Source organism: Thermobia domestica, chromosome 7 (assembly GCF_964235325.1).
Source record: "Thermobia domestica chromosome 7, izTheDome1.hap1.1, whole genome shotgun sequence".
Classification (NCBI taxonomy): domain Eukaryota; kingdom Metazoa; phylum Arthropoda; class Insecta; order Zygentoma; family Lepismatidae; genus Thermobia; species Thermobia domestica.
Window position 1 is genome coordinate 146461018 of NC_137460.1, and position 27665 is coordinate 146488682.

The window sequence follows — 27665 nt, forward strand, 5'->3', positions numbered from 1 at the left end:
GTTTGTTTGTTTTGTTCTGTTCACCCCCTACCCTAAAGAACAAACATAACGACAATGAAACGTTAATTTCCCCATACGGACCCAAGCACCTCGCATAATACCCTCAATAGAAAGTACCGCTGCATAATAATGATTTGATCCCGCGAACTGTAGGGTGGGTGAGAGAGCTAAGAGAGCGAGGGAGACCAGTGGAATCTAAATCACAATCCATCCACACCGGAAAGTTCCTATCAACCGGCCACTTCCTGACATTTGCGGCTTTGTAAGACCATGTCTGATCACCACTCTATAGCGGCGTTGCCATGTCGCTTGGAGCTTCACTTTGTCATGGAATAACGCGGCTACGAAATGAACAGGCGTGCTTGTGTCATGAGGAATTAGTTAAGTTAGAGAGAACCATTAACTTTTCACGTATAAATGAAACGGGATTTTTAAAATCTATCAGAGATGATGAAATGAGACAGATGATGAAAGAGAATGATCAGAATAAAAATGAGATTGTAGCAGTGAGAAAGTCGAGGAAACCGGCAAACATGGCGTTGCCCGCCACCAGCTCACATGGTCTGGGATTGATACAGGAACTCCTGACTAGTGGCCCACTAATATATCTAGGTATAAATCTGTGCTTACAATTCAAAAAGTGCTATTAATTCCCTTCCCAAGCTTACATTTAAAAAAAAAGAAAAGAACTTTTGTAGTTTCCGCCTCAGTCTTTCCGTAACACCAGCGTCCAAGCTACAGTACCAAGCACGGCATCCAACTGGATAACTACGGTGAAATTTAGTCGATACGTTGGAAATTGATGATAAAAGAGCTCTATAAATCCATCTTGCATTAGGCACTACGATACCATTTCAATGCAATTTTTTTTTTTTCATTCTCCAATAAAGAGATTTTCATTTTTCTTCCCTTACATCTGCTTAGACAGTATTTAAGGCAGAAAGAAAACTACAAACTAGGGCTTTTATTCGGTCGCTCTTCTTATCACTATATTTCTAATGTTACCCCGAAAGTATTTTAATTAATTTCCATTATATTCTGCTTCTTAAAGGTTCCATACACTTTAAATTTGACTTTATTATTTTCCATAAAGTGAATGGCATGACATAATGTCCAACATTTGAGGTCCCTGCTTTAAGGGATTTAGTTAAACAGGAGTCACTGTACAAACTAGGTTTACCAAAGTAAACGTGTTTCAATCATTTGGTTACCAGGTGCCCTTCATCTTTGAGTAACGGTTCCTGATTCTGACCAACCACTACGCAACGGTATCGCCTCCCCGAGATACTAAGTGGCATGGTAACTCAGTGGTAGAGCGCTCACTTCTGGTTATGTGGGGTTCCTGGTTTGATTCTAGGCCATGTCAGTTTGTGGTGGCATCATCGTGACTTCTCTCGTTTCCTCCTACACTATTTTTTCACAAATTATTTCATGATCATTCACCTGTCTCCTTTAGCATATGGGGCGTAAAACTAGAAATTTCATTTTATTTTTACTGAGAAACTGAGCAATCTTCTTTTCTTAAAAATATTGGGTGTAGGCTAAGCAGGTCATATCATCCTCATTTAAATGAATCAATATACGTAATACAATAAGAATAGATAAAAATAATGGACTGGCTTCTTACAATTGGAAAGTAAATGTGCTACGTGTGAAAAAGCAAGCATATCCTCTAACTAGATAAATATGGTATGATCTTGTATCTGCTTGGTATGAGACAGCACACACTACGCAGAGCTTGAATAAATTACAGCCTGTTACGATTCAGTGTCTTTTAATGAGGGATTTCCTTTTCACTTCGACTTCAACAGCTCACTTATACAAAGTATTCTCATGAATAGATGTCCGACACCAATTGTATAATTATATTCTCCAGTATTCATTTGCTAATCATATCAACAGCAAGTTTTCACAAACATCACCACTGACAGGTCAGGGGAGAATACGATCACACGTGCTTTCAATAAGCGACTGCATTGCATGCGCTACGAGAGTCTCTGCCAGCATCAGTTTTATTAACACAAATTGGCAGCCAGCTTAATCGTTCGCTGCGCTCTCCCCAGATACTCTTCTTCGATCAGCGGCTCTTCTACTTCTGTATAGCATATTGAACAATTTCCATCTCAACAAGACTACGCCCCTAAATTAAAGGCTATGCTTCATTAGATAATTTTGTAGGGAGAGGGTGGAAGAGAAAACTCGATCTTACTTCGCTACAAGCTATGGGAACCAATTGATATATACATTAAGATCTTTTCTTCTTCTATCGATGATCCTCCCCTAAATAGATTTTATTCTTACTGGGGATGGGACCAAAAAAAAAAAAAGTTCTGATTTGCTTCTTCCCACATCTGTTCGATGTTTGTAATGCATAGTACGACAATTACGAAACGAGGCTTCTTTTCTGTTATGTTAGTTTTGGCAGAACATTTTCATAGTAGTGAACCTTACGTGTGACCTTCGGAATGCATACAGAAACGTCCAGCTCGGTCGGTCGACAGCGTAACGCGTGATACGGCTAAATATAAACTCATATTGTAATACCTTGTCCCAGTTTCAAGATTAGAATGGTTTCCATCATTCAGAAGTAGTGCTGAATATCTTGAATACCACTCGGTCCAGAACTTCTAAAGCTTTGTATGGACACAGGAGGTTCCTTCTTTAACCTCCTTTAACCATCTAATCCGAGGTACGATGCCAGTCTCGTTTCCTAATGGCCGCATTACGCATAATACGTGGGCTACATTAACTCCGAAAACTTTACGTCCTCTCATTGGTTTACTCGCTTTTGATGTATCTGTCCCGAAGTAGACTTCAGATCGAGGTGGGTTGAATAATTATTACTAATTGTGTCCTTTAGCCTCATCTTTTAGTAGCTCATGCCTCTTGTAAGCTTTTAACGCTCTTTCTCTTCCATTTCGGTTAACCACTTATGTAACGAAAACGTGGTGCCATCATTCTGGATGGGTTAATGTGGCTCATGAGTGATATAGTTAGAACACATTTCTAGGTATTTATTTTATAGAGGCTGAGTGAACTCCTGCGCCGCCTTGGAACGAGGGTAAAATGAGAAATCCCACCATCAACAGAAACCAAATCCAAGTCATTTGGTTGAGTGTTTTACTGACTACACCACCGCAAGTCTACTCCGGTGTAATTTTACTGTAACTTTAGTAGTATTTTTTTTTAAATTTATCACCGAACTTAGGTCAGATTTAGTCCTTGTTTTTACGTATATTTTAGTATAGGTAACAGTGTCACAGGTGCACCACATAAAGAAGTTTGGTTCTGTCTATTACACCATTATGTTCATCTGCGTATGCTATGCAACCCACATACACGCAAAAATTAGTGAGTTGTATATCGGACCAAGGTAAATAAGCCCGCTCCCATAAGAATAATGGGGAACCGACTTTTGTTTATATCTTGGGATACTGATAGATCACCTCCATCGACGAACTCGATTCCTAAATTTTAACCCTCTAAATTCTGGCCAAAATTTTTGATAACTATCAAGTAATTTCTGAGATTGTGTGTCTCACGGACATACACACACACAGACAGAATATATATATAAAGGAGCTCTTGTTAGACCAAGCTCCTTAAAATTAATAATATCTAACCAAATCCATTACATTTGCAACGATCCTGTCATAGATGGTCATTTTGCGAACAGGGCTTACCCGGCCTCGTGCGGACTCTGGATCACAATACTAAAAGGGTCGGTCCTCACTAACTTCAATGAGGCTCATGGCAGCTCACATTATGCTTCATTACGATTCGTTTGATCTCGCGCTCATTTATCTCATTGGACTCGAGCTCAAATACTGAACACATGGTCGACTGAGTTTGAGTTAACTGGATTGGAGTATACAGCATATGCCAGGATCCAATGACATCTTTCTTTCTGATTCGGTAAAGGTTCAGTTTATTGTATTTATGCATTTAGTTAGGTTAAGCAGTGAAAATTAATGTCCTCGATGTATAATAACAAGAAAAAGATACTTTTTTTTAAGTCGTTCTTTTTTTTATTAAAACAAAATCTCTAAAATTACAGGAAGTTTGTAAAGCAAACAGCATTCCGAGAACGCTTCTGCAAACATTTCACACCAAATAAGAGATATTTTCTCAGCCAACAAAACACCCAGATAAGCTACTATTATCTCAACCAACTATGATTACACACCAAGGAAAATCCTTACGTAGTTCAGGAAAAGGCAGGGCAAAAGAAGGGGAGACTGACTGACTTATCTCAAGCGTGGGACCAAAATGGAGACAGTCTATATATTCTTACCTCTTTGAACAGGATCACTTAGAATGCCTTGTTCAACATACCTTCAATAGAAATTGAGCAGCGCGTGTATGCCTGCTCAGAAATGCTTAACTATGACCACCTAACAAGGTTACTGTCTATTAGCAAATCCATTTAGCGACGGATTGGTAGCGTTACCACAAGATAGCTTTTATTCTTTTTGCCATTTAGCATATTTTACGCGCCATGAACCGCGAAGTACTTTTTCTTTCCTGTCCAACTTCTGTAACTACACGAATAGTGCGTAAAAATAACGATTAGTCCATTTTTACACATGCAGTAATATAATTACTTAAAACACACAAAAAAGTCTGGTTTTCCTTTCAGTTAAGTTAGTGTAATTATGTAATTCTGTCCGCCCAAGTAATTTTTATGGTTGTCGCTACATATTTTTTTTTATCTCGAGTTCAACCAAGAAGCAGATATAAGTTATTTTAAGACGGAAATAATTTATTTCTACGCATATCAAAATTTCATCTTATTTTTCTTTTATTACACACGCAAAAATACTTACATTAATAAAATGGCCATATTACAACTTTGAATTGATTTAGCTACAAATATCGGAGTCGGTATTCCTATTCGAAATGCCATTTTTACTTATTTATTTATTTAAAGAAAATAACGTATAAATAGTTTCATTTCCATACAATATTAATGTGTTGAAAACACTATTGGAAAAATTAGAGAATCGGGGATTAGAGGACTAGTACTCCAACTCAGTACGGTTTCTGTTGCGTTGATCCTTAAGATAGAAAGATCCAATAACAGCAATGGAGCGAAATCTGTCGTAAAGAACTGTTCTGAGTGGAAAGTCGTTCTGCCATTCGCTATCTACGCCACTACTGCTTCACTACTGAATGTATTATGGCACGAAAAATATAGAATTCTTAAGAAAATTACCAGCTTAAAGAAAAACAAGTTTATCTACCCTTGAAGACTATTTTTGATATCCAAGACACGTATATACTTTTGAAATAAACAATATGCATATAATTAAAGACAAGGATTCAGAAAAAAAAATCTTGTTATCCATCTGCTTAATGGCTTTGACAGATTACGTCAAATGAGAGATACCAGAGATTAATAAATGCAACCGAGTATCATCTATTAACAAAGACTGGTGACATCAATAATAAATAGCCCATTAAATCGAACACGCTCGAATTAAAATGGCTACTTGCAACTGACAACACTCTCACAGATTACTGCCACTCCCAGAACTTTTCAAACCACACCCTGAGGAGAAGAGTTTCACTTACACACACACATTTAAATTTTCAACAAATGCCCTCTGTCTCTTTTGACATTTTATAGATCAGAGATGTGAAAACTAACAAAATCAAACGTTCACTGTCTGCACTTTACACAACGAAGCATTGGAAAATGTACGCTAGGAACCTACTCACAAAAATAAGAAAGGAACCATTTGAATCAGAAACATGACACGCGTTAGGGATGTCTCCAGAGGGTGGGTCCTGAGGGTCTGGATCCCCTTTTCCGTGAAATCTGTACTTTTCTGTAAATTAAGTATAATATTAGGGGCGATTTCACAATTTTTAATATAATTTATCCTCATATTGAACTTGTACCCCCTTAAGCTTTGTACCTATCCCAAAATAAATTTCTGCGTGCGTATCTGACAGGATGTTATCAAAATAATAAAAGTACTGAAGTGGCAATGAGTAAGCCATATTGCAAGACCGATGGAATGGCCAATGGACAAAAGCAATTCTTGACTGAATACCAAGAAACAAGAAATGGGCTACGAAAGGGCCTCATCCAAGGAGGTATAACCACATCAAGAGTAAATGGAAGTAATGGAAAAATAACTCTTGAAGATAGGTGGTGGTGAAGAAGCGTTTCGTGGAATGATAATGATAGATTTTACGATATACTGAAAGAGTCACATATGAGACAAAAAATAATATAGGCCTACCAATCACTATCGATGGCTGGAGTTGCATATTTAGAGAATAACAATTGATGCAGTGGAATGTTTATTATTATTATTATTATTATTATTATTATTATTCATTTTCAAATTCATTCTCGCGTGTTGCCATTCGTGTATAGGTCTGCTTTTTATGCGTATGGTTGAGTCCAATTCGTTGCATTAATACAAAATTTAACGCGTTGTGACAACACAGTGAGCAAATTAGAAGTTATATGATTTACTATTCCTATTATTATCACAAGCATTTTACACCATCGACATATCACTTGTTTTTGGTTTAGAATCTTCCATGCTAAGGACCTCATGCTAATCTCTTCGTTTCCATATAAATCACTCTCTGTAAAGTTGTCTCAAAACTGCTATTTCTTCTTCCCTTCTCTCATCTTTCAATAGATCATCTACCAAATCTCTAATATGACATTCTGCTCTCAAGTAAACGTTTACAAACTTCCTTTTCTCTTTAAACTACCTCTAGTACTGTTCTTTTCTCCCCATTATTTATTAACACGTTCTCATTTTTGGTCCACCAAGCAAAGTTTCTTTTTTCTTCTCCCAAGCCCATAATTCAAAAGCTTCCAAGTGTTTATCTTTATTTTTCCGTTTCAATACCATACAATCCAACATTCCACACAGAACATTTAATTTTGTTTCTTGTTAACTCTGTACTCAATGACCCTGTTCTTGTTCCTAATAGCTTCTTTCGCAATTCCTATCCTTGATGGAGGAAGCCAATTGAGACCTTGATAGCCAGAAATAAGGTGTAGAGAGTTAATTTAGTGACCACATATCACCAAACAACCATCTAGCCCTAAAAAACCGATATTTTTTAATTAATAAACATAAATAAATAACCGATAATTTATGTTAAAAAACCGAATGAAACACTAGATAGGAAGGATCAAAGATTAAGTAAGTGAAAGATACCAGGAAAATATTATAATCATCAACAGATCCAATAACCAACACGAAGTGTAAAACGTTTCTGATTGATACGTATTCGATGACAGGAATGAAATTGGATCGTCTTTCACACAAACTTAAAAAATTTATATATGTAAAACACTATTAAATATGTTAGTACAGACGTATATTGAGTTTCCAGAACTTCTTCTCCAACCGAAAACCTTCTAAACGAACATGAAGTTATTGTCAGCTAAGTTTAAAATTTAAATTGTAAAACAAGTCATCAATGTTTTATTGACACCAAAAATGAATGCATAGCACGCACATTCTACTTCCTTCCGAATCAATTTAGATACTAGAGGTAACACATTCCTTAAGTATGCAGGTAAGTACATGCCATCATTAAAAAAACAAAATAATTTCAAAATGCTCAACAATTCATATTTACGATATAACATGTGGTGCTTATTCTTTAATTCGCATGTCTGAAACCATTACATCGAACGAAGTACATCACGATCTGCAGTTACACGTGTAGTTCTAAAACGGACGTTCACTGTTGAAACACTCAAAATCACTCAATCGTACATTATTAGAATCATGACTTCCGAAGACATTTAGGAACTTTATAGTACGATGATGCACTATTGAAGTCTCACAACACACGTATGTCTGTAGCAAACGAAACAGTATCAACAGGACATTGCACCAAGTATATTGTCGAGACTGGTGTGTATGAAATAAATGTATGAGTAATAATAATGCTACTGTAGATCATTCTGAGGGCAAAAATACTATAAACCATTTGATGATGTGATGGTACTCGCTACTTCCTAGAAATATATAGGTAGTTCTCACTTAAACTGCTACGTGTATAAAATCCGATTTGTAAAGGGTCATGAACTTTTTATTATTATTATTATTATTATTATTATTATCATTATTATTATTATTTGTGGGATGTTGAAGAGTTGTATAGTTGAGGTAAGGGGGAAAATACAAGATTCCTCCTGCTTGGGAAGGACACAACATAGCTAAGACCATACATCATAATTATCACTCAGAAACGCGCGATTTATATGTCAAAATCAATGAAAGCCGACACACAATGTTTGAAGGAAAAGACAGCCAAACGAAGATCTGTCACAAAGCAAAACGTCCAGCTTAAGCTCCACGAATATCTTTTCTTCTATTAAAAACTATGACTATTACAAATGATATAATAATAAAAGTGCTCTTTGCAATGCACTCCTGCATACCTGTTTTAATTTCTTTAAGTATTAGTGAGCCTACATAAAAATAAATACCGCTTGTTATTGCTCAAATGAAATTGCTGAAAAACAACAGTATATGTTGAACTGCATTGAGTCATCGGGTAATGTAAGTTCGATGCTACTGGAAAGTTTTGCAAAGTGGTTTCATTCCCTCCGATCTATCATTTCTTCAAATTAAACAAAAAGGGCAAAAATACTTATATTTCACCGTATATTAGAAACGGAACTTAAAAGTTTTGTATCTCTGGCCTATTGTTATGAATACTATAAACCGCACGTAATTAGCAATACTTAGATGGTAATAATAATAATAATAATAATAATAATAATAATGTGTGCGAATTATTATTATTTTCCAAATAAAAGAAAAAAAGAATGAGCCATACCAAAATTTGCGCTTCACAGAGGTTCAGTATTTTAAAAAAGTGTCTGAAACAAATTGATCAAGTCAAAGTCCTTTAGGATATTGTTTGCATGGCATCCTTGATTGTCTGTCAATTATGAGGTCGCAGTCATATTACACTGCGACAAATAATGATTCAGACACCACTTTATCGTATGTATAAATCTTCCTACGTATTATGTCCCTATGAGATAAAATCTGATGAACACTGAAAAAACGGAAGGAAAAAAAAGATAAAGCTGCAGAAATCTCTTAAGAATAATTTGAACCAGCTAAACTTTATGTTTGTGTGTGCGTGACTTTCGAAGAAAGAGAGAAAAGGGGGCCGAATTTTTAATATTCTGGTTTATTTTAACCCGTCTCGAACTCATAATCAGGTCCGAAGCACAGTATCAAAAATTCACCTTGAAAACTAATCAAAAATAATAATTTCCTTTCAATCGTTTTAACAGATGTGTTATGAATCTTGTAGATAATACACAAACATTGAACATCTTCCTACAGTTGTACTAACTCACCGTGCAAGTTTAGTTTGTCTGTTGCAAACGAGTGAAACTGGTCTTGTCCTTATCAAGGCCTTTTAAAACTGGTCAAATAGCTTCAGCATTAGTACGGGCATTGACATGAGGTAGGTAAGGACATTTATCTTTGTGTTTTTGTCAAATCACAGTGCCAAAAATACTAATGATTCTTAAGCTTATGAAGAGCGGTGATTTAATACACACAATATACCTCAAGTTACGAATGAATCTGTTCTTGGATACTCAACCTATCCGTTGACAAACTACTGCGTGCTGGAACTACCAGTTTTATTTTCTTTTAATTTTGTTTCAGCTGAATGTTAACAAGCATATATGTAACTACTATGCATACTGATGCAAGCGAAAATTACGTGCCCAGTCTTCGCAGTCCAAGAACATTTTTATTACACAGATGGGTTTTGGCGTTTCCAGGAGATTAATTTCTCACTCAGAAGATGTAACGGCTACTTGAAAAATTTACCATATAAACGTGCTCCCATCATAAGTAATTGAACTAAATGAGTAACAACACTTCTGCATACTTGTTTTAATTTCACTTCTGCATACATCTGTACCAATGTTTTTCGCAATGTCGAAGTGACTATATACAGAGGCGTTCTGTGACACAGTAGGATGAAGATTTTGCTTTTAATAGGTTTGTTTCGTACATAGTGACCCCGCATATTGCAGTCGCTAACGCTCTGTCTGGTGCGAGCGGTCCCGGGTTCGATACCCAGTAGGAGCATTCGATAGAGAAAGGTAAAGGCTCTTTTTTCAAACCAGCCATTCTACGTGAGATTTTCCTAGGTTTTCCTCATTCACACCAGGCTAATACCGGGATGGTATTTAACATAAAGGTTCTAGGCCGTTTGCTTCCTTTCCCAAACATTTCTTTCTTCCCTTTCCTCGGATAGTGTGATCACAGAGGTACGTCATCCTTCATACGTGACAGGCTATCATGACCACAGATGCCGAAAATCCCGAAATCTAATTCCTAACCCTAATCCTGTTCCTTACATATTACCATCGTGTATGACTGCGTCACTGAATGGTAAAAATATTCGCCGGACATTCGGAAAAATCCGGTTCGACACAGTCGATACAGATTCCTTTATCTTTTCTGTTTCAAGAAGCCCGCTGGCATGGTTGAACGATCTAGGACATTAGGCTAGCAATCGTAAGGCCTGCTTGCCGCGGGTTCCAATCCCACTCAGAGCATGGATATTATATATTACCTTTCCACCACTAGTGTTGCCCACGAGACAAGCTGTAAACTTTGTAGAAGTCTCGTTTCGTCTTGATTATTGTAGAACTGTTTCTCGCCTCTTGTCTCGTTTCGTAAATTTAGTACAAAATTTATGCCATTTTTTGTTCTTAATTTCATCTAGAAGTTACCAAATTCTTCACAGTCACGACAAATCCAAGAACCAACAACATTTTAACCATATATATTACTGGAGTATATTGTGCAATGACCAGTATATCTTTAAATAAATTATCTTCATGATGTTCATACAATCACTAAATCAATGTATACCCTTTATGCTATGAATCATGTAACACAAACAGTGTTGGAGATCTAAAACTTGTGTGGTGCTGTCCACGACACTAGAGAAATTTCTCTTCTCGTAGGCAACACTATAGACCACACATTTCATGATTCATTTTTCATTGTTTCTTTTAGTCTAAAGGACACAGCAGATTAAATGACCTATCATTTAAAGACCGACGACCTCTAGTCCATCCTAGAGAAAAGTTGGATTGGTCTCCTCCACAGGTAATGAAAATAACTTTAAAAGAAAATATTCTCTCTCATTCTACAACACGGAGCACGGACATTTTTTTAGTTTAACAATCCATGATTACGAGGCTAAGGGAGACGATATGGTGAAATGTATTATAATGGTGAAATGATGAAATTAGGAGGAAACGGGAGAACCCCGAAAAAACCCACGCACACGATGTTTGCCCATTACAAATCCCATTCATTTTAGGCGTCGTTTTGTTTAATATTGCACAAGGACGTAAAGTTTGATAGCCTTATGATAGGCAACCAGTACAGGAGCTACGTATAGCGGGTTGATGGCATTTCAGGCGCTTTGCTTTAATCTGAATGACAAAACTCATTCATCGTTAAGCTGGCAACTTCGAAGGCACATAGACCCACACAGGCCCGAAACCAGCCACAGAGGTTTGCGGGGCATTGAATATGTTAGGGGGCCAAGTCATTTAAAATTCGCAACCAAGAAACCTTCAATGCTTATTTCATTAAAAGTTCTCTTACAAATACTTTTTTTTTTTGTATTAATAATAGCATTTTGTAGTGAATTCTGGAGGAGCCACAAAAAGTTTTGGGGGAGGAGGCCTCCCTAGACCCCCTCTGGTTGCCGATCTGGGCCCACAATGAGGTGTATTCGGATATGGAATTGTAAGTAAAAATATTTGCATTTGGTATGATCTATTACTTATCCAAGTTTGCTACAGACTCGCCTCAACATTCTATACAGCAATTCACTCCCTTTGAGAGTCTTCCTGTCAGCGAAGGTTCAGCTAGTATACATTAAAATACTACGTTCATGTTTGTGGTCAATTCCTTTTGACAGTTAAGATGTAGGAAACTGCAAGCTCTAAAAAATTGCCGTTTACGCTTGTCGACCACACATTTTGTATAAATTTGCTAGTCCTTATTAGAATTTTCAAAAAAGTGTCACTCTTTTTCTATTCAATGTTTTAGGGGTTGATTCAAACTCATAAGATTAATATTGCCGCTAGGGCGTTTCTAGAATTGATACCCTTGTGTTAGGCAACCACCAGAAGAACTACGTATAACGGGCTGAACAAATATTCAGGCGCTTTGCTTTAACCTGAATGGCAAAACCTATTCCATTCTGGCGAATTTAAATGCCTGTAAGAACCGCAGTGAGGCATTCTCGGATATGGATTTTAAAAATTCATTTGTCATTATCTATCACTTCTCTGTATTTGCTACAGACTCACTCCAAACAAATATGGAAATGTTACGCTTATATTTCTGTTTATAGCAATTCCTTTTCTTTGTAAGTCCTGGAAAACCCGGGGTCGATGCCCGGCGGAAGATCATGTGGTTTATGTCCCACATTACGCTGTAGCTCCACCACTTATATAGCCTCATTGTTAAAGGAACGCTAAACTAAAATCAAATCAAAAAACCCTTTGTAAGTTCACCTGTATTTCACTCGTGTCTATAAAGGGGCGTGTACAGATATAGCGAGGAAAAATACGAAATGGGGAAGAGATTTTTGCTTATATTAGTAAGGTGTGCTGTATGGACAGTGCAGGTTCAGCTAATATAATTTCAAATAAGGTGGTTTTGCTGTTATTTGAAACGTTTACAAGCACATCTCCTAATTCCCTCGTTTTGATATATATCGTGCGGATCCAGAGGGCTATAGCCCCACCCCTTGACGCTCAGCTATACACTGAATAAAATGGGCGTCAATCCTCCTTTACACTGGATAAAGCTGCAAACTATGGTTTAGCCCCTTCCTTAATCATATCATGGATTCACCACTGTATTATATATATATATATATATATATATATATAAGATAAGACATTAACTATAAATGTACCACTACACAAATGCATATAAAAATAAAATGCCGTACCGGTCTGGCATAAACGTTGATCGTGAGGGAGCCCAGTTCCCGAAAGTTAGCTTATTCCCACTATGATCTGGATATTCGTTGGATGTTTAAAAAAAAAAAAAAAAAAAGCACATATCCTGAACGCACCCTCCCTTTCCCAAAATTATTCAGAAATCGGTGACTGGGGTAGTTACTTACATACCTACTACTACGTTTGAGTATTATTATTATCGTTCATTCTCAACAAGAAATGCAATTACACCTTGTATATATTTCTCTTAATATGATTGGTGGTATAAGTTATTTACATGGCCCCTCATAGCGTAGTCGCTAACGCTCTCGCCTCCGGTGCAAACAGTCCCGACTTGGATACCCCGTGGTCACTCGGTTGAAAAAGTGCAAAACGTTTTTTCAGACCAGCTACCCTGAATGAGGTTTACCTCATGTACACTAGGCAAATGCCGGGGTGGTACCTACCTTATAGATCCCAGGCCGCTTCTTTCCCACTCTTTTCTTCCTTACCTTTTCCCGAATAGTGTGCTCGCCGAGGGACGTTATCCTTCAAACATGACGGGCTAAATGGTCAACGATACTGAAAGCCCAGAAATATAGATCCTAAGAAGTTATTTATGTCAACTGATTAATCTCTGGAGAGCAGGTTTGGAAGTAATAAAATAGCACAAAACTCTTCTTGGAAGGGAATCGAATGTAGGGCACAAATATTATATATCTTGTAGCTAACGATTAATAAAAAAGTTCAATCTAGTCTTTATTAAAAAAAAAAAAGAAAGAAAGAAAGAAAAATGTTCGGTCATCAACCTTATAAAGAGTAGTGTAAGTACTACCACAAAATTTTCTTTATCATATTTTTACTGCTAAACCTCGCAATGCCACCAAAGCAAAGCAAAGCAAAGCTAGTAAGTAAAGCTCAAACGCTGTTTGAGTAAGAGCGCTCTTTGTTGTTTCCTGTCAATCCCAAAGCACGCCTGCCAACACTTGATTCTTTCTTCCTCTTAGCTCAGGGTGAAACAGGCAAAGCAACTTGTTGCTCCTAGCCTCGCGGCGTCCTCAGCTCACTCACACGAAGGAAACCAGCGATCGAGAAAGAGAAAGAAAGAGAGAGAGAGAGAGCCTATGATGTGAACTGAAGACATAAAGCCTGAGCCGTCGACCAGAACCGCACCAGGGGGAAAAAGAGCGGACGGCAGCTGCAATCAACATGTGAGCGTTTTTTCCATTGGTTCCACTGTGAGCCAAAGCCAGCAGCTGCGTTTTGAATGAACTAAGCTTTTGGCTATGTGCTTCAAATGTCCACCACCATACATTCATCTATTTCGCCTTTTCAACGAAACTTGCAACGAATATATTGATGGTTACGCTGACACTGCCAACAGTTATGGATTTTACAGAACACTTTACGCAAATTGGTCACCCGCACAAAACACAGGAAAACGAGATCACTCATTTATGCAAGGACCTGAGGTCTATTAACTAATCCCACTCTTTTAACTAATACAGCACGTTATCATGGCTGTCCCAAAGGATCAGTAGCGTCATTAAAGTTTTGGCCATGGGGAGGGGGGCGGCGACATATTGATTTCACTTTTTTGTAATTATATTAGTACACAATTCATCAAAAAGTATGTTTCTCAAACTCGGGAGGAGAATAGCTCCCTGCCTTTCCCAAATGATGCCCTCCCCCCACCAGAATTTAAAATAGATAATGTTGCCTCAAAACGAATAATTACCCAATATTGTTTTATAAAAATCCTATTATCATTTTCTTCTATTGAACACACTGGGCGTCGATTTTGTATTTGTTTGCGTCAACTTGTGTTTCAGTTTGTAATAATAGTCGGCATTGGAGTTAAATTACTTATTGCATTTTTCGCATTGCGTTGCTATCCGCAAATTTTCCGAAAACCATTACAGACTGATGCCTACTAATTTACAGTTAGGATTTTGATTTAGTTTTATTTCGATAACCTATATAAACCTATGTACTGCAATATAACGGAAATTTAATGGTGATAAAGCACTTGTCTTTGGAGCGCAAATTCGCGAGTTCAAGATATGGGCATATAATGTGGATTGCTGATGAACAAACGATCTGAAAACAACAACCACTCATCCACAAAATTAGAACTATTCGGTTTGGTCTAATGAAAAGACTTAAGCATTATTACCATTCTGCTCGATATAGGAAGGGCAATTCAGTTTATAAAATGAATTGAAGAAAGTAAGGATGAAGAAAAAATATATCTTCTGTATGTAGTATGCTTGACTTAATTGGCAGGATCTATTACCAATGTAGCATTAAAGGAATTATGAAGGGGTTCAAAGACTCTCGAATTACACACCAGTTTGAGACTTGTTTAGTGTTTGTTTTTTCTTTATCACATGTTGCACACAAAAAACAGAAGAAGAATATACAGCCAAAGTATGATATTTCATGCATGAAGATTCAAAATTTGAAATCACTTGTCATAATAATAACGTGTTTCAAGTAATAGTTTTAATTCGATCTGAGACATTTATACCACGCAGTTTAGTAATATAACTGGATTCTCACTATCTGAACGATTGTCACTTTCCCGTCAAGTTCACTGGAAGATGAACAAAAATATTTGTGAACTATGGATTCAACAAATAAAAAATTTTGACTATTGAAGTTCAGCGTTCCTTTTCAGAATAAAGTCTATATGAGATGTGAACCTATGGTTTAATTTGGAAACAATCAACGTAATGTGTTCAAATTTCATTGTCTACCAACAGGAACCGAAGCCCGGACCACATGCACTTTCATGCATTCATTTTTTAAAATTCACCCCACCGAAATACTTGTCAGCATGATTAGTTTTATCAATCTTATTCAATGGTCTAACTTATCCACTATGACAAGGACCCGAACACAGAAACGTCGGAGGCAGTTAAAAAGCCCATACTCTCCAATGGGACTCGAATCAACGATCGATTGGACCTCATGATTCGAAGAAAACGGCTGAGACTACTAGGCTATTGCTACCGGCAGCCACTAAACCAAGAACTTTCTGTATAACGAACGTTAAAGGAATTCCTCTTGACTTCATCTTGGACTGTATGAGCGGTTAGATATTCGTTATTTAGCATCAGGTAATCTCACACGCTTACTCTTCGTATTTCACTATCCATGCTTAACTTTTTTTTTCATGCACAGAACTTGGGTGGTATCACAGGCAATGTCTTCTGTTCTGAAATATACAGGGTGGCCCAAAAGTAGGTATACAGACCTGCATCTATCAAGTATGACATTTGAATTGATTAAGGTAATGAATTTATTTGCTTCGGTCTGTTCCGAGCTTAAGGCATAAATGAAAAGAAATTAAGAACAAATAATGAAGAAACTAAGTCAATACCTGTATGGATAACAATAAGTAAATGATATAAAATGTCATGACCGATCAGTACAGGACTGTACACCTACTTTTGGGCCACCCTGTACTATTCACTACGATTTGGGATTTAAAATAGTCTTCCCAGCACCATCGATTACTCCGACTAAGACCTCAGTCTGGGTCACTAGCAACAGCGAGCTTCCCCTTCTGCAGGGTGAGGTGAACATTGGTTGAATGCTCCAGGTGTCTCCATAGTCACCACCTTTTTACAAGCAGCTACAAGATCTGTTGCTTCTCTCTCTAGTCCGTTAACCCTCCATCCCACCAGTATTTGAACGATTTAACAATCTGCAGCAGGCATACATTTCGTACTGCACATGTAAAACGATAATTTATTTCACTTGTGGCTTTTATAAACACTGACGAGTGGAGATTACGATGGATAATTACTGCTCATATATGTAAAACTTTAAAGGGGACAATTCCTAGAGAAAACCCACAGACATCTAGTTTGTGGTAGACAATATCGTGCTTGTGAGTTTTTGAGTGATTCTTCCGTCTCCTAATTCACGTTCTACTAATTCTTTCACAATCAATTGTATCAAAATTAGATTACGTTTAGCCTGAAATGACCTGATATAAGCAATCGCTGTCTTTCTTTCATTTTCTTTTTAATTCTTAAATGAGCTCCCTCGTGGCTACGCGGTTAGCGTACGCGCCTTTGGCGTGCAAGACCTGGGTTCGATTTCCGGCAGAAGCTCATGTGGTTCGGATCCCACGTTAAGCTGAAGGTCCACGTCTCATATAGCTGTTGAAAGGGACGCTAAACTGAAAATGAAAGCAATTGTTAAACGTCGTCCCCGTTTATGATATTTAGCGAAAAGATCTTTCCCTTTAAAAACAAGTAACCATGTTGTACGCTACAAGTACACATTGTCTAGATTGAACCTGAAGCTCCTCCTAACTGACTTACATGTTCCATCATTCAGTCATCCCCTGTGCTAAGAAAAGAAAGTCAATGCTTTATGTCATATGTGACTATAGTAAGATTTTTTCTTTTTCAATATGTGTTCCAAATATATTTCATCACAGCTCATGAAATCATACTGGGTACCGAATCGGTAACCTAAATGAGAACGTCTCAGTGGCAACATAAATGATTAAGTTGTGTCTCGACAAATGTTACAAACACGTTTGAAACTGGTAGTTTTATCGTTCATTTTCAATAGATCTTTCTTGGCCAACACATTTTCATTATTTACATTTCATTTTCTTGTTATTTTATTCTGTTTCAGCGTACAAAACGGAAAAACAGAGCACATATCTACTCTTCCAAATTCCCAGCTACCATTTGGTACATCTCCCTTTTGATCGTAGATTTGACGATTATATTATCGTTGTCGCATGATATAAACTGGAGGTTTCCTGCTGATGGTTGTCAGCTGTCACGCGTAACTTGAAAGAATGTTGTGAGCATTATGCCGTCTCATTAGCTTAAAACCAAACCCTCAGTTCTTTTAACTTTTGCTACGATACTAATAGTTCACGCACTAAAAATGTTAAATTACAATTACTAAAATGTTCTTTTTATATCTGCACACAATTTTCCACACAAATGTGTGTGTATAAAAGAAATAAATCATGCGGTCCTGAGTCATTTGTTCCTGTCTCAGAAAATGCCTGACATATTACCACGAGCAATAAGTCACACCCATTCCTGCATCCTCGATCTAATCGAAGAACTGAATGAGAAGCCAAATTTCGTGGGGGAACGGGGGTTCAGTAGTAGAGCCCTCAACGCTGGTTCGATTCTAGGGCAACGTGTTTCTGGTGGACAATACTTTTCCGTAGGTTTCCTCGGGACCCTCCCGTTCCCACATTACCATTCCATTTTTTTAAAATCATCCACTTTACTTATCATTTGTCTTCTTTAGCCTATGAGGCTAACTATGAGACAAGAATAGAAAATTTAGTTTCGTTTCACTTAATTCCGTGCCTTTATATCTCAGTTCAAAAGAAAAAAATATATCCATACACCGCCCTTTCATCTTATCCTTATTTTTAAAGTTCGTCCACGTGGTTGAAAAATTCATGCTATGTGTATAAATAAATATATCCTTGTATGTACATTCAGCAAATATAATAATAATAATAATAATAATAATAATAATAGAAAAACTTTCCTCTCACCATGCATTCGTCAAAGCGTACTCAGAAGCTGTATTTGGAGGAGGCCAATGTGATAGCTTTCTTCGTATCTTTGATTTTTTTAAAAAAAGCCAAATTTAGCATAAACCGATTTGGGGGGCCAAAATAACAAGGAAAATGTCGTTCAATCTGCACTTGCTAAACAGTTCAATCAGCTAAGGGTACAAAAATGACATAATATTATTATCAGTGATACTTCTTCACGAGTAAGTATGAAAAATCACTGGCCTAGATAAATATGCATTTCTCTTTCATGATCACAAGCGTACCATGTTATGTCAATTACCATGAAAACGTCAAAACTACACTGAAACTGAAGCTAACTTGTTTATATAAGGAGCTTACAAGCTAGGTAAAACGACGCTGACAAGTCGTTTTCATTCTGCTCAAAAAGAACTCCAATTTCAGATATAAATACTTCTTCATCTGTGACATCTTGTCTTTCACTTCGATGCACGCAATTTCTTGCTTAACTCTTTGAACATTGTTACGCCTTCTGTGTAAATGACTGTATAGTTTTCTTGGCATAGAACACAGGTGCCAGCAAACCTGTGAATGCCGAAGCGGAAGAATGAATGTCAATTTGTTCAGCTCTGTGCTAACGAACCACGGCTGTAAACAAAAAGAAGATAAGTTCCAATGAAAAGAGATGAGAGTACTTCTTGTTTTCCGAATGGCTCATCCTTTACATGCATTTACCATTATATAGTATGTAGCAGAGATGGCCAGTTAGTAGCCTGGGTTCAACGTCGGCTCAGGCTTATTTTATACATAGTCTCACTCTCACTAATTTCAATGAGGTTCACCCTTACCCAGACTTGTACTCTATCGAGCTCATGCTCACAGTCCTCAAAGGGAATTGCACTTACCTCATTAGGACTCACGCTCGCTCAATTAGTGTTCTAGTTCAATATCTTCTTACAGAACTAGTCACGGCCGCTGATCCGTGCCCCCTTCCCCCCACAATTTGCTTAAGACACTCAGAATCCCGATATCTTTGCTTGACATCTGGCAACGAAACACGTACCAGAATGACGCCTCCAAAGTTAAACAGAATAGACAACAATGACGCTAAAGCTCACACAGGCTCACTCTCAATTATTGAACTCACGACTCAATTGAACCCGAGAGCCGAACTTGGTACTCACCATTCGGATATCTCTAATCTACAGCACCCGTTAAGTTTTTTCCACTTGTAAGTACAAAATCAGAAATATATATTAAAAAAACTTTCTTCTATTCCAAAAATCTCACGCGGCAGAAAGAATAAATAAAATCACCATAACAGACAGGACAGTAGTCTTCTGAAGCTGGAAATGATTTTGTTTGCTCTACGAAAGTGAAATTCGAAATAGAATATAACCGAATATTTAGCTGTCTTCAGATCTTTATATATATATATATATATATATATATATATATATATATATCAAGAGAGTTCATAATCTTCCTCTACTGACATAATAAAGGCAAATCGTTTTTGATTGTGGATATGAAATCCTATCTACTATCAAAGGAATAGTGCAAGTAAGCTAATGGTTGCGTTCTTGCTTCGCAACTGGGAACATCCAGATTCAAACCTAGCGTTCGGCCACCTGTGAAGTTATGTTAGTTTTTCATCAGTTCAGCAAGTAAAACACCGGTACGGTATCTTTACAGACAAATTTAGCCCATTCCTTTCCCGCCATTGTTGATATTTTTCTTCAACGGTTAATGAATCCAGCACAAATCAACTCGCTCGTTGTTTAGAACCTTAAGTTAAGTAGATAAACAAAATCTCTAAATATTTAGGAATTCCTTGGCTACGTTTTACCTCGATAGTGTAAGTTCACAACAAGCTCCAGATATGATATGCCAATAACATCATCAATTATTTTAATTATTTTACTTAATACAGACCCAGCAGAGCTCAGGGAGAAAAATGACCGCTATCTTTGTTTCTATTCCTTTTCCAACGTACAATTATTTCATTATAATCATTCATTTGCATTTATTATTGGTTTTCCGTCGCTTACACCTAAAACTTGAAAGCTGAAATAGTCACAGTATTTCAAACATACAGTAAGCCTTGTCTTGCTGCTATCCTTTATAGTTTTGCCATACATCCCGTATGTTACTATTACTCTGTACGTTAGGCACATAAGTAGCATCTTAATTTTCACTGTACAATAAGGCACGTCGTAAACTTCATTTGAAATCTGTAAATATTTTGTTAGAAACTAAAAAGTAGGAGCAGAAACAAATGTTACTTTTCTACCTTTCTACGCTAAAAGCTGTATCTAGAGAGAGTGTCATTATTTTATTCTCGAGGCAGGTATGCTGCAAACATTTCCAAAATGGTATGTGTCGTTTTCAGAAGCACCTTAAGAATTACTTGGTAGTAGTTGTATGTGCTACTCCTATGTGGCTTTGGTCCTGACAATCATTTCCCACATGTTACGTCTATTGATTGCAGATGTGTTGCCTGTTTCTTTATAAGAGGGGGCAAAGCAGTGCATTCTCAACTTTAAACAGATACTAGTTGAACCTGCGCTATTTACACAGTGCACAGTTTTAATATGAACGTGAATCTCCTTCCCACTTCTCACTATATCTGTGCAAGTCCCTTTACGGACATAAGTAAAGGATAGGAAGACTCTCAAAGGGAGTGAATTGCTATAGACAAACATATAAATGCAATATTTTAATATACAGAATGTTGGGGTGAGTTTGAGGCAAACTTGGATAAGTGATAGATGATACCAAATGCATTTATTTTTCCCTAATAGTTCCATATCCGAGTACGCCTCATTGTGGGTCCACAAGCCTTCAAAGTCGCCAGATTGCAATAGGTTTTGTCATTGAGATTAAAGCAAAGTGTCTGTAATGTCCATCAACCTGCTATACGTATCTCCTCTACTGGTTGCCCTTCAAGGGTATCAACTTTAACGTCCTACTGGCAATATTAAACTAATCGGGTCAAAACGACGTCTAAAATGTGGAACAGAAATGTAAAGACAAGTTTTTTGAAAGTTTAAATAAGAAGTGGCAAATCTACACAAAATTTGGAACCGACAGGCGAAAACGGCACAAAAGATAATGAAGATCAAATACAATTTAGGCACGTCATAAGTTGCACATACAAATTTGTGATACTTAAGAAAAAAAATTGCAAATAACCGTTAATTTACTTAATACCGATTTGTAGAAACTACACGACATATCTTATACATTATATATATATATATATATATATTTCATTAAGTTATTCAGTAAAATTATTAAAAGAGAGCTTTGACAGCTGACTTTATGAAATACATGAAGTGTTTAAGAATTGTACTCAAACATTCAGAATAAGATTATATTTCTCGTTGATATTCTTAAGCTATTTACATATAAGGTAACTGAGTAGTTAACGATACGCAATTAACAGTGTCCTAGAAATATAGTTATGTGGGCAAAATTATTCAGCATGTTACCAATATTCACTATTGTAGATGAATCAATAGTAATTAAACATAATTCCTGTATAATTAGAATTACAAAAAGCTGAGTATATTACTATTATCTACAACATAATTTGTGTGCTTAACTGAATCGGAATATGAAACACAAATAAAGAAGTGACACAAACGAAGCAAATAAAAAGAAAAGAAAAGGCACGAATTGGTGTGAGTTTTGTTGGTTGCTGCTGTTTGTTGTTCTGTTTTATAACTGCTAATGACGGATACTTAGAACTCCTACGGAAGTCCCAAAAACACTTGGATGCTAATTACTCAGAGGAACAACGGGAACCTTGTTTCAGAGGAACACCTCACATACTTCACCCTGCACAATATTGCTGTGGCTGACCTCTTAGCCATTAGGCCTAAAACAACTTTAATTTGAAAAACAGAAAAATTAGCATATGAACTACAGAGCATAAGCAGAAAAATACGACTTGCCTCGACACCTACACATGAATATTATGCACCACAAACTTTGAGTACTATTAGTCCCACGGTCTTTTGCATTTTCTAAATACAATTTTACCAATTGCTCAACTCGCTATATTGTAAATAACAATGGCTCTACGTGTAAGCACTTACTTTTACTAAAGTACTGTACTGTTGTATACAAATTATCTTTCTCTTTCTGCAAACTGCGATGAAAGTACTAGTATCTCCCATACAATGGAACTTAGTTCTACTTGCATCCACCAACCACCTAGACGCATCGAGCAGTGCAAGGTCTGGTCAGACGAAAGATAGGTGACTGTTCGTACTTACCAGAGTGATATTAGTATCCATTTAGCGTCATAAGGGCAACTGGGCACCCACTTGAAAGAAAAAAGTAACTAATTTCGTCTAGAAAGCCACTATACATCACTACAAAGGAACGACGAGTGCCACAAACCGGGTGGTAGGCCGTAGTCCCCTAAGGACTGTTTTTTTTTTTTTTTTTTCGTTATTCGTGTTTTTCTGAAAGGAAATGGACATGTTATGAACGAAACTTCATTCTATTCTAATGCAATCACAACGGATTTCTAGTCAGAAGAGATTTTTAATTAGTGTTGTCCATAAGACTTGATTTGGAGCTGTCTGGTTTCAAAAAGGTGTGAAAGTGCCGTCTCGTATCGTATCTTGTCACGAAAATTCTTTTCTGTTTTGTTTGTCTTGTAGCTAACAATATTTCTGAGTAATACGAGTCAAACGATCACCTTCCAGATCGAAATATGCTACTGTGCCTATTTATTCAAGTAATTTCCCACATTATTTCATAACACTGAATCAAAAACTAAAATTCCGTGTCCCTCCACACTAGGAATTGAATCCATAATCACGCGCAGCAAAGCCATGCATTCCAATCACACGGGAACACATTTTCAAGCAGAAGAAAGTTAGAAATAGACAAGATTGAAAAACAGTAAACTTTTGACCTAGGTTTCACACTTTAGGAAACTGATTGAAAGGAAAGGAATGACTATAGGAGCTGCTACTCATCAGTGGCGGCTCTTAAAGGACGTCACATTGATAAAAAAAAAATCCAATTTTTAGCAATGTAAATTTCCTCAAGAGACGCCACTGAAACCAAACTTTTTTTTTTTCAATTAATAAAACTTCTATGACACCAATATATGCGCCAGGACATTTATTTAATCTGCTTTCAGCTGGAAAAGCTTAAAATTTTTGCAAGGGCCATGGTATGTATCTACGATTAAAAGCAGGCACGACGGGGGAATTCATTTCAGGGAGGTTCACAGCTTTTTGAGGGAGTTCAAATTCAATATCAGCATAGATTATATTAACATTGGTAAAATCACTCCTAAAATTAGATTAAATTCACAAAAAGGTCAGGATTTCCAAAAGGGGTCCGGACCCCCAGGATCAACCTCCTCCGTACATCTCTGGTTGAAAAAGTCATGGAGTTAAATCTCAGACTTACACCAAAGATGGCAACGTTAAATCATTCATTCAATTATGATGCTGTTCAAAATTAATATGTAGCTTAGTCGCCTGTATTTATTAATACTGAATCTTCTTCATGCTTTTATTTACCGACGTGTCCTGCGGCAACAATGCGCTCTGATTACTTTCAGCACATACAATCCAAATTGAGTGGTTGTTGAGTTGATTTTAGTTTAGCGTCCCTTTCAGCAGCGAGGCTATATGAGACGTGGACCTGCTGATTAACGTGGAATCCGAACCACATGAGCTCCCGCCGGGAATCGAACCCGGGTCTCCCACGCCAAAGGCGCGTACGCTAACCGCTTAGCCACGGAGAAGCTCACAATCCAAATTGATTATGGTAGTGTTAATCATTGATTTTACTAACTACCAACCTTCAAAAATTATTAATAACTTCCCTGTTTTTGTCGTATGTATTCTTGCAATTATGATTGTTCACATACTGCATAATATTTGTTCCTTTGTGACATATTAACCTGATTAAGAAGAATTAAGCAGTTAATATAGTATGATATAGTGAATATCAACGTTTAAAATCTTTTTTTTTTTTTTATTTGATGCAATTTGAGTTTTGTATGCCGTTTAATGAACAGATTAACGCACTGCTCATCTAGGTGAGACAGAATTTTTAGAGTGATTTTAAAACTCAAATACAAGCATAGTTTCTTTCAATAAGCCATATTTGCAATCTAACGAAATCGATTATATTTAATGTATATATATTAACAATTATTTTGTTCTCATGGGTACTGAGATTTTCCTGAAATACTATACATAAATCCACATCATTAATACTCACAGATAATAACGCATTTCATTCAGGCAAAATCAAAATGTGAAAGGGACTGCGTTGGGTCACTAATCCCAATTTAATTTATCTTTGCTCCGGGAGAAGGGAGAGTTATCAAAATTTCTCTTAAGAACGAAACAAAGAATTTATATCTCTATCCATCATATTAAATATTTTAATATAATTCTCTGACAATAATGACGTTGTAAACGGCAGATACGAGTCTATGTATCTCCGGAGTGTACGAAAAGATTGAAGCTATCTGCTAATATATTTAATATTTAATTAACATTTTGTACAGATCGTAGATGGCTTATTTTATAAGTTCAATATTCATCACCGCTTTTATATTACTTAGGATTTTTCTTCAATGAGAAGAGTAGAGTAAAAAACTTATTGGGTAAAACTGATACTACTTATCATCATGTCTTTTTCGATTAAAAAATGTTTTAAATTAAAAAATAATTGTTAAAATTTAGATTAACACCATAGTGTTTTGTGCTATAATGGGCCAGATGATATTAAAATTGGATAATAAGTTGTAAGCACATATCGATTCTCCTACCCACTATTCTTTTTAGCTTTCTAGACAGCTGTTCACTACCTATTAATTCAATCAACACTGGGTAGAAATTTTAAGATATCACAATCAGAAATACAAGGTGTGCACCAGTCATATGAAAAAAAAAATCTTTTCTTTCAGAATTAATTGTTGCACTCTATCGTTATCATACCAAAACACACTTACTATTCATTTAAAGTAGGAATACGCATTTTGTGTGCACGTGTTAAGAAATTATTAAAATTAATTATACCCAATCACTTTAAATACGATATTAAAAATAGAGCCTGCAGAAATCAGAAGCTCGATAGCAAACAACTGTCAACCATGGCTGAATTTTTGCGTCAACTTCTGTAATTTAATTCATCGCTGTGCATTTCTACGATCTCTACGATTCTATTCATTGCTAATAGCAACAAATACACAATATCAAAAGTATTTGGAGTGTTTGTGCATGAACTTTGATTTTATAAATGTATTTGCTATACATATATATTTACATTATTGTGAATGAACATTTCTTGATCGTACGCCCACGTTATTGAGAACATTTAGACGAAAAGAATTATTTTAAAAGTGTGCACTTTTTCTTTTATGGAACTTGGAACACCTATCTAAAGTATGGGATTTGAACAGAATACCTTACAAGCCACTTGATTCGTCATTGACAGCATTGTCATGCTGCTACTTTCAGATAGACGAAAATCTACAAATTTCATAAATATACTATAAACTTTTGCTTATTGCTGTTCAACATATTGAAGTCACATGTAAATGACCGACCACACAACAATAATTTCAGGGAATGGAAAATTGCCTTTGACTTCAAATCTAGGCGTCTCAATTTTTTCATGTAACCTATACTAAAACAATCAAATTTAAGGAATCAATTTCTAATATTAAAAATTCTACATTTTGTCTTGTCAGGATTGTTGTTTAATTCAAACTGTAACTGAAATAATCCAATCGATACAGTGGTACGTATTAGTAAGTACAATTAATTACAATTGGGAAAACTATCTTCTTTTCATTATCTTTCTTTTTTTATGGCTATCTTCAAGATACTGCACACTGCAAAACGAAATTTGCTGTAACCTTTGTTAAGTTACTACTATATATACATAACGATAACGCGTCATGTATGATAACGTATCTGAACCCAATCAACAGTTAAAATTAAATTTATAGGCAATTAGAGCGAATTTATTATTTCTAAACAGACAACGTGCCAATAGTTTATAATATAGTCAAAAACAAATTATAATTTATGTGCAACACATTTGTGTAGCCCCTATAAAAATGCGAAAGAGAATCGCATTTTTTGATTTGCAACTTGCATACTGTTTTAATGCATATTATATGTTTTTTTAGCCCGTACCTGCTGGAAACAGAAATTGAAAGAGAATCAACAGAATGCCAACAAGTGCATTAACTCCAGAAAAATAATTGAGAATTCAAAGTAGGCTATGACGCAAAGCAAAGCGCCCTGCCTATTCAGACGTTCAAATCTTTTTATGATCCATTCATTTACGAACTTCTAAAACTATTATTTTATCAATATTCACTAATACCATTACAATCCTATGCGCTAAACATCCCGATAATTTCACATAACGTAAGAATTATCAAATATATCCCCCAAAAATTACATTATCAAAATCCTCATGGTTCACAAAAAAAAAGTGAGGTACATTCGCACTTACCTGCGGCGAAGTTGATCCCGCTAAGAGCCACCGTTAAAATTAACAAAAATCCCACACCGCACCACATATTTCAGATAAAAATACACCCAAACGTTAAACAACACACAATCACGATTTCATTTTTACAAGAAAACACTCACTACACTCCATTCTAGTTTAGTTTAAGTCGAATTAAAAACTTCAAAAACTTTCCGCACCACATTACCGATCTCCGAAAACAACAAGTCGTTTGCTTTTGTTCGCCGCTCGCTGGAGTTGCAGCATCAAGTGAAGTAGTCCAACGTGGAGATATGTATTCCTACGCAACTCACGGCACTGACTGTGGGAAAGTTTGCTGCTGTGTGAAACTTCTTATAAAAAGTGTATCCTATTCTTCGTACAATCTAAAACATTATTAAGTAAGTTTTTAACCATAAATGCTGTATTAAAATATTCAAAACGCCATTGGTGTTGTAGAATTTGGTTGTTTAGTGCGCACTATTTTCTCTGTCGAGCGACTAGGAATGTGTACCCGTACTTAACCCCGGGCCAATCGGTGAAGTTCATTCACATTCAATAAAGAATTAAAAAGAAAATTGTCGGAAGAATTAAATATTTTGTCGCGTC

General features: G+C 36.4%; 1 protein-coding gene across 2 annotated transcripts in view; it reads right to left on the reverse strand.

Moving 5' to 3' along the window:
- N (neurogenic locus Notch protein) overlaps positions 1–27330 on the reverse strand; it is a 174477-nt gene extending 147147 nt beyond the window's left edge. For both annotated transcript variants that reach the window (XM_081765367.1, XM_081765366.1), the window contains exon 1: positions 27060–27330. In XM_081765367.1, the coding sequence (XP_081621493.1) occupies positions 27060–27126 (67 nt within the window). In that variant the 5' untranslated portion in view covers positions 27127–27330. The remainder of the gene's footprint in view (positions 1–27059) is intronic.
- Positions 27331–27665: the final 335 nt, after the last annotated feature.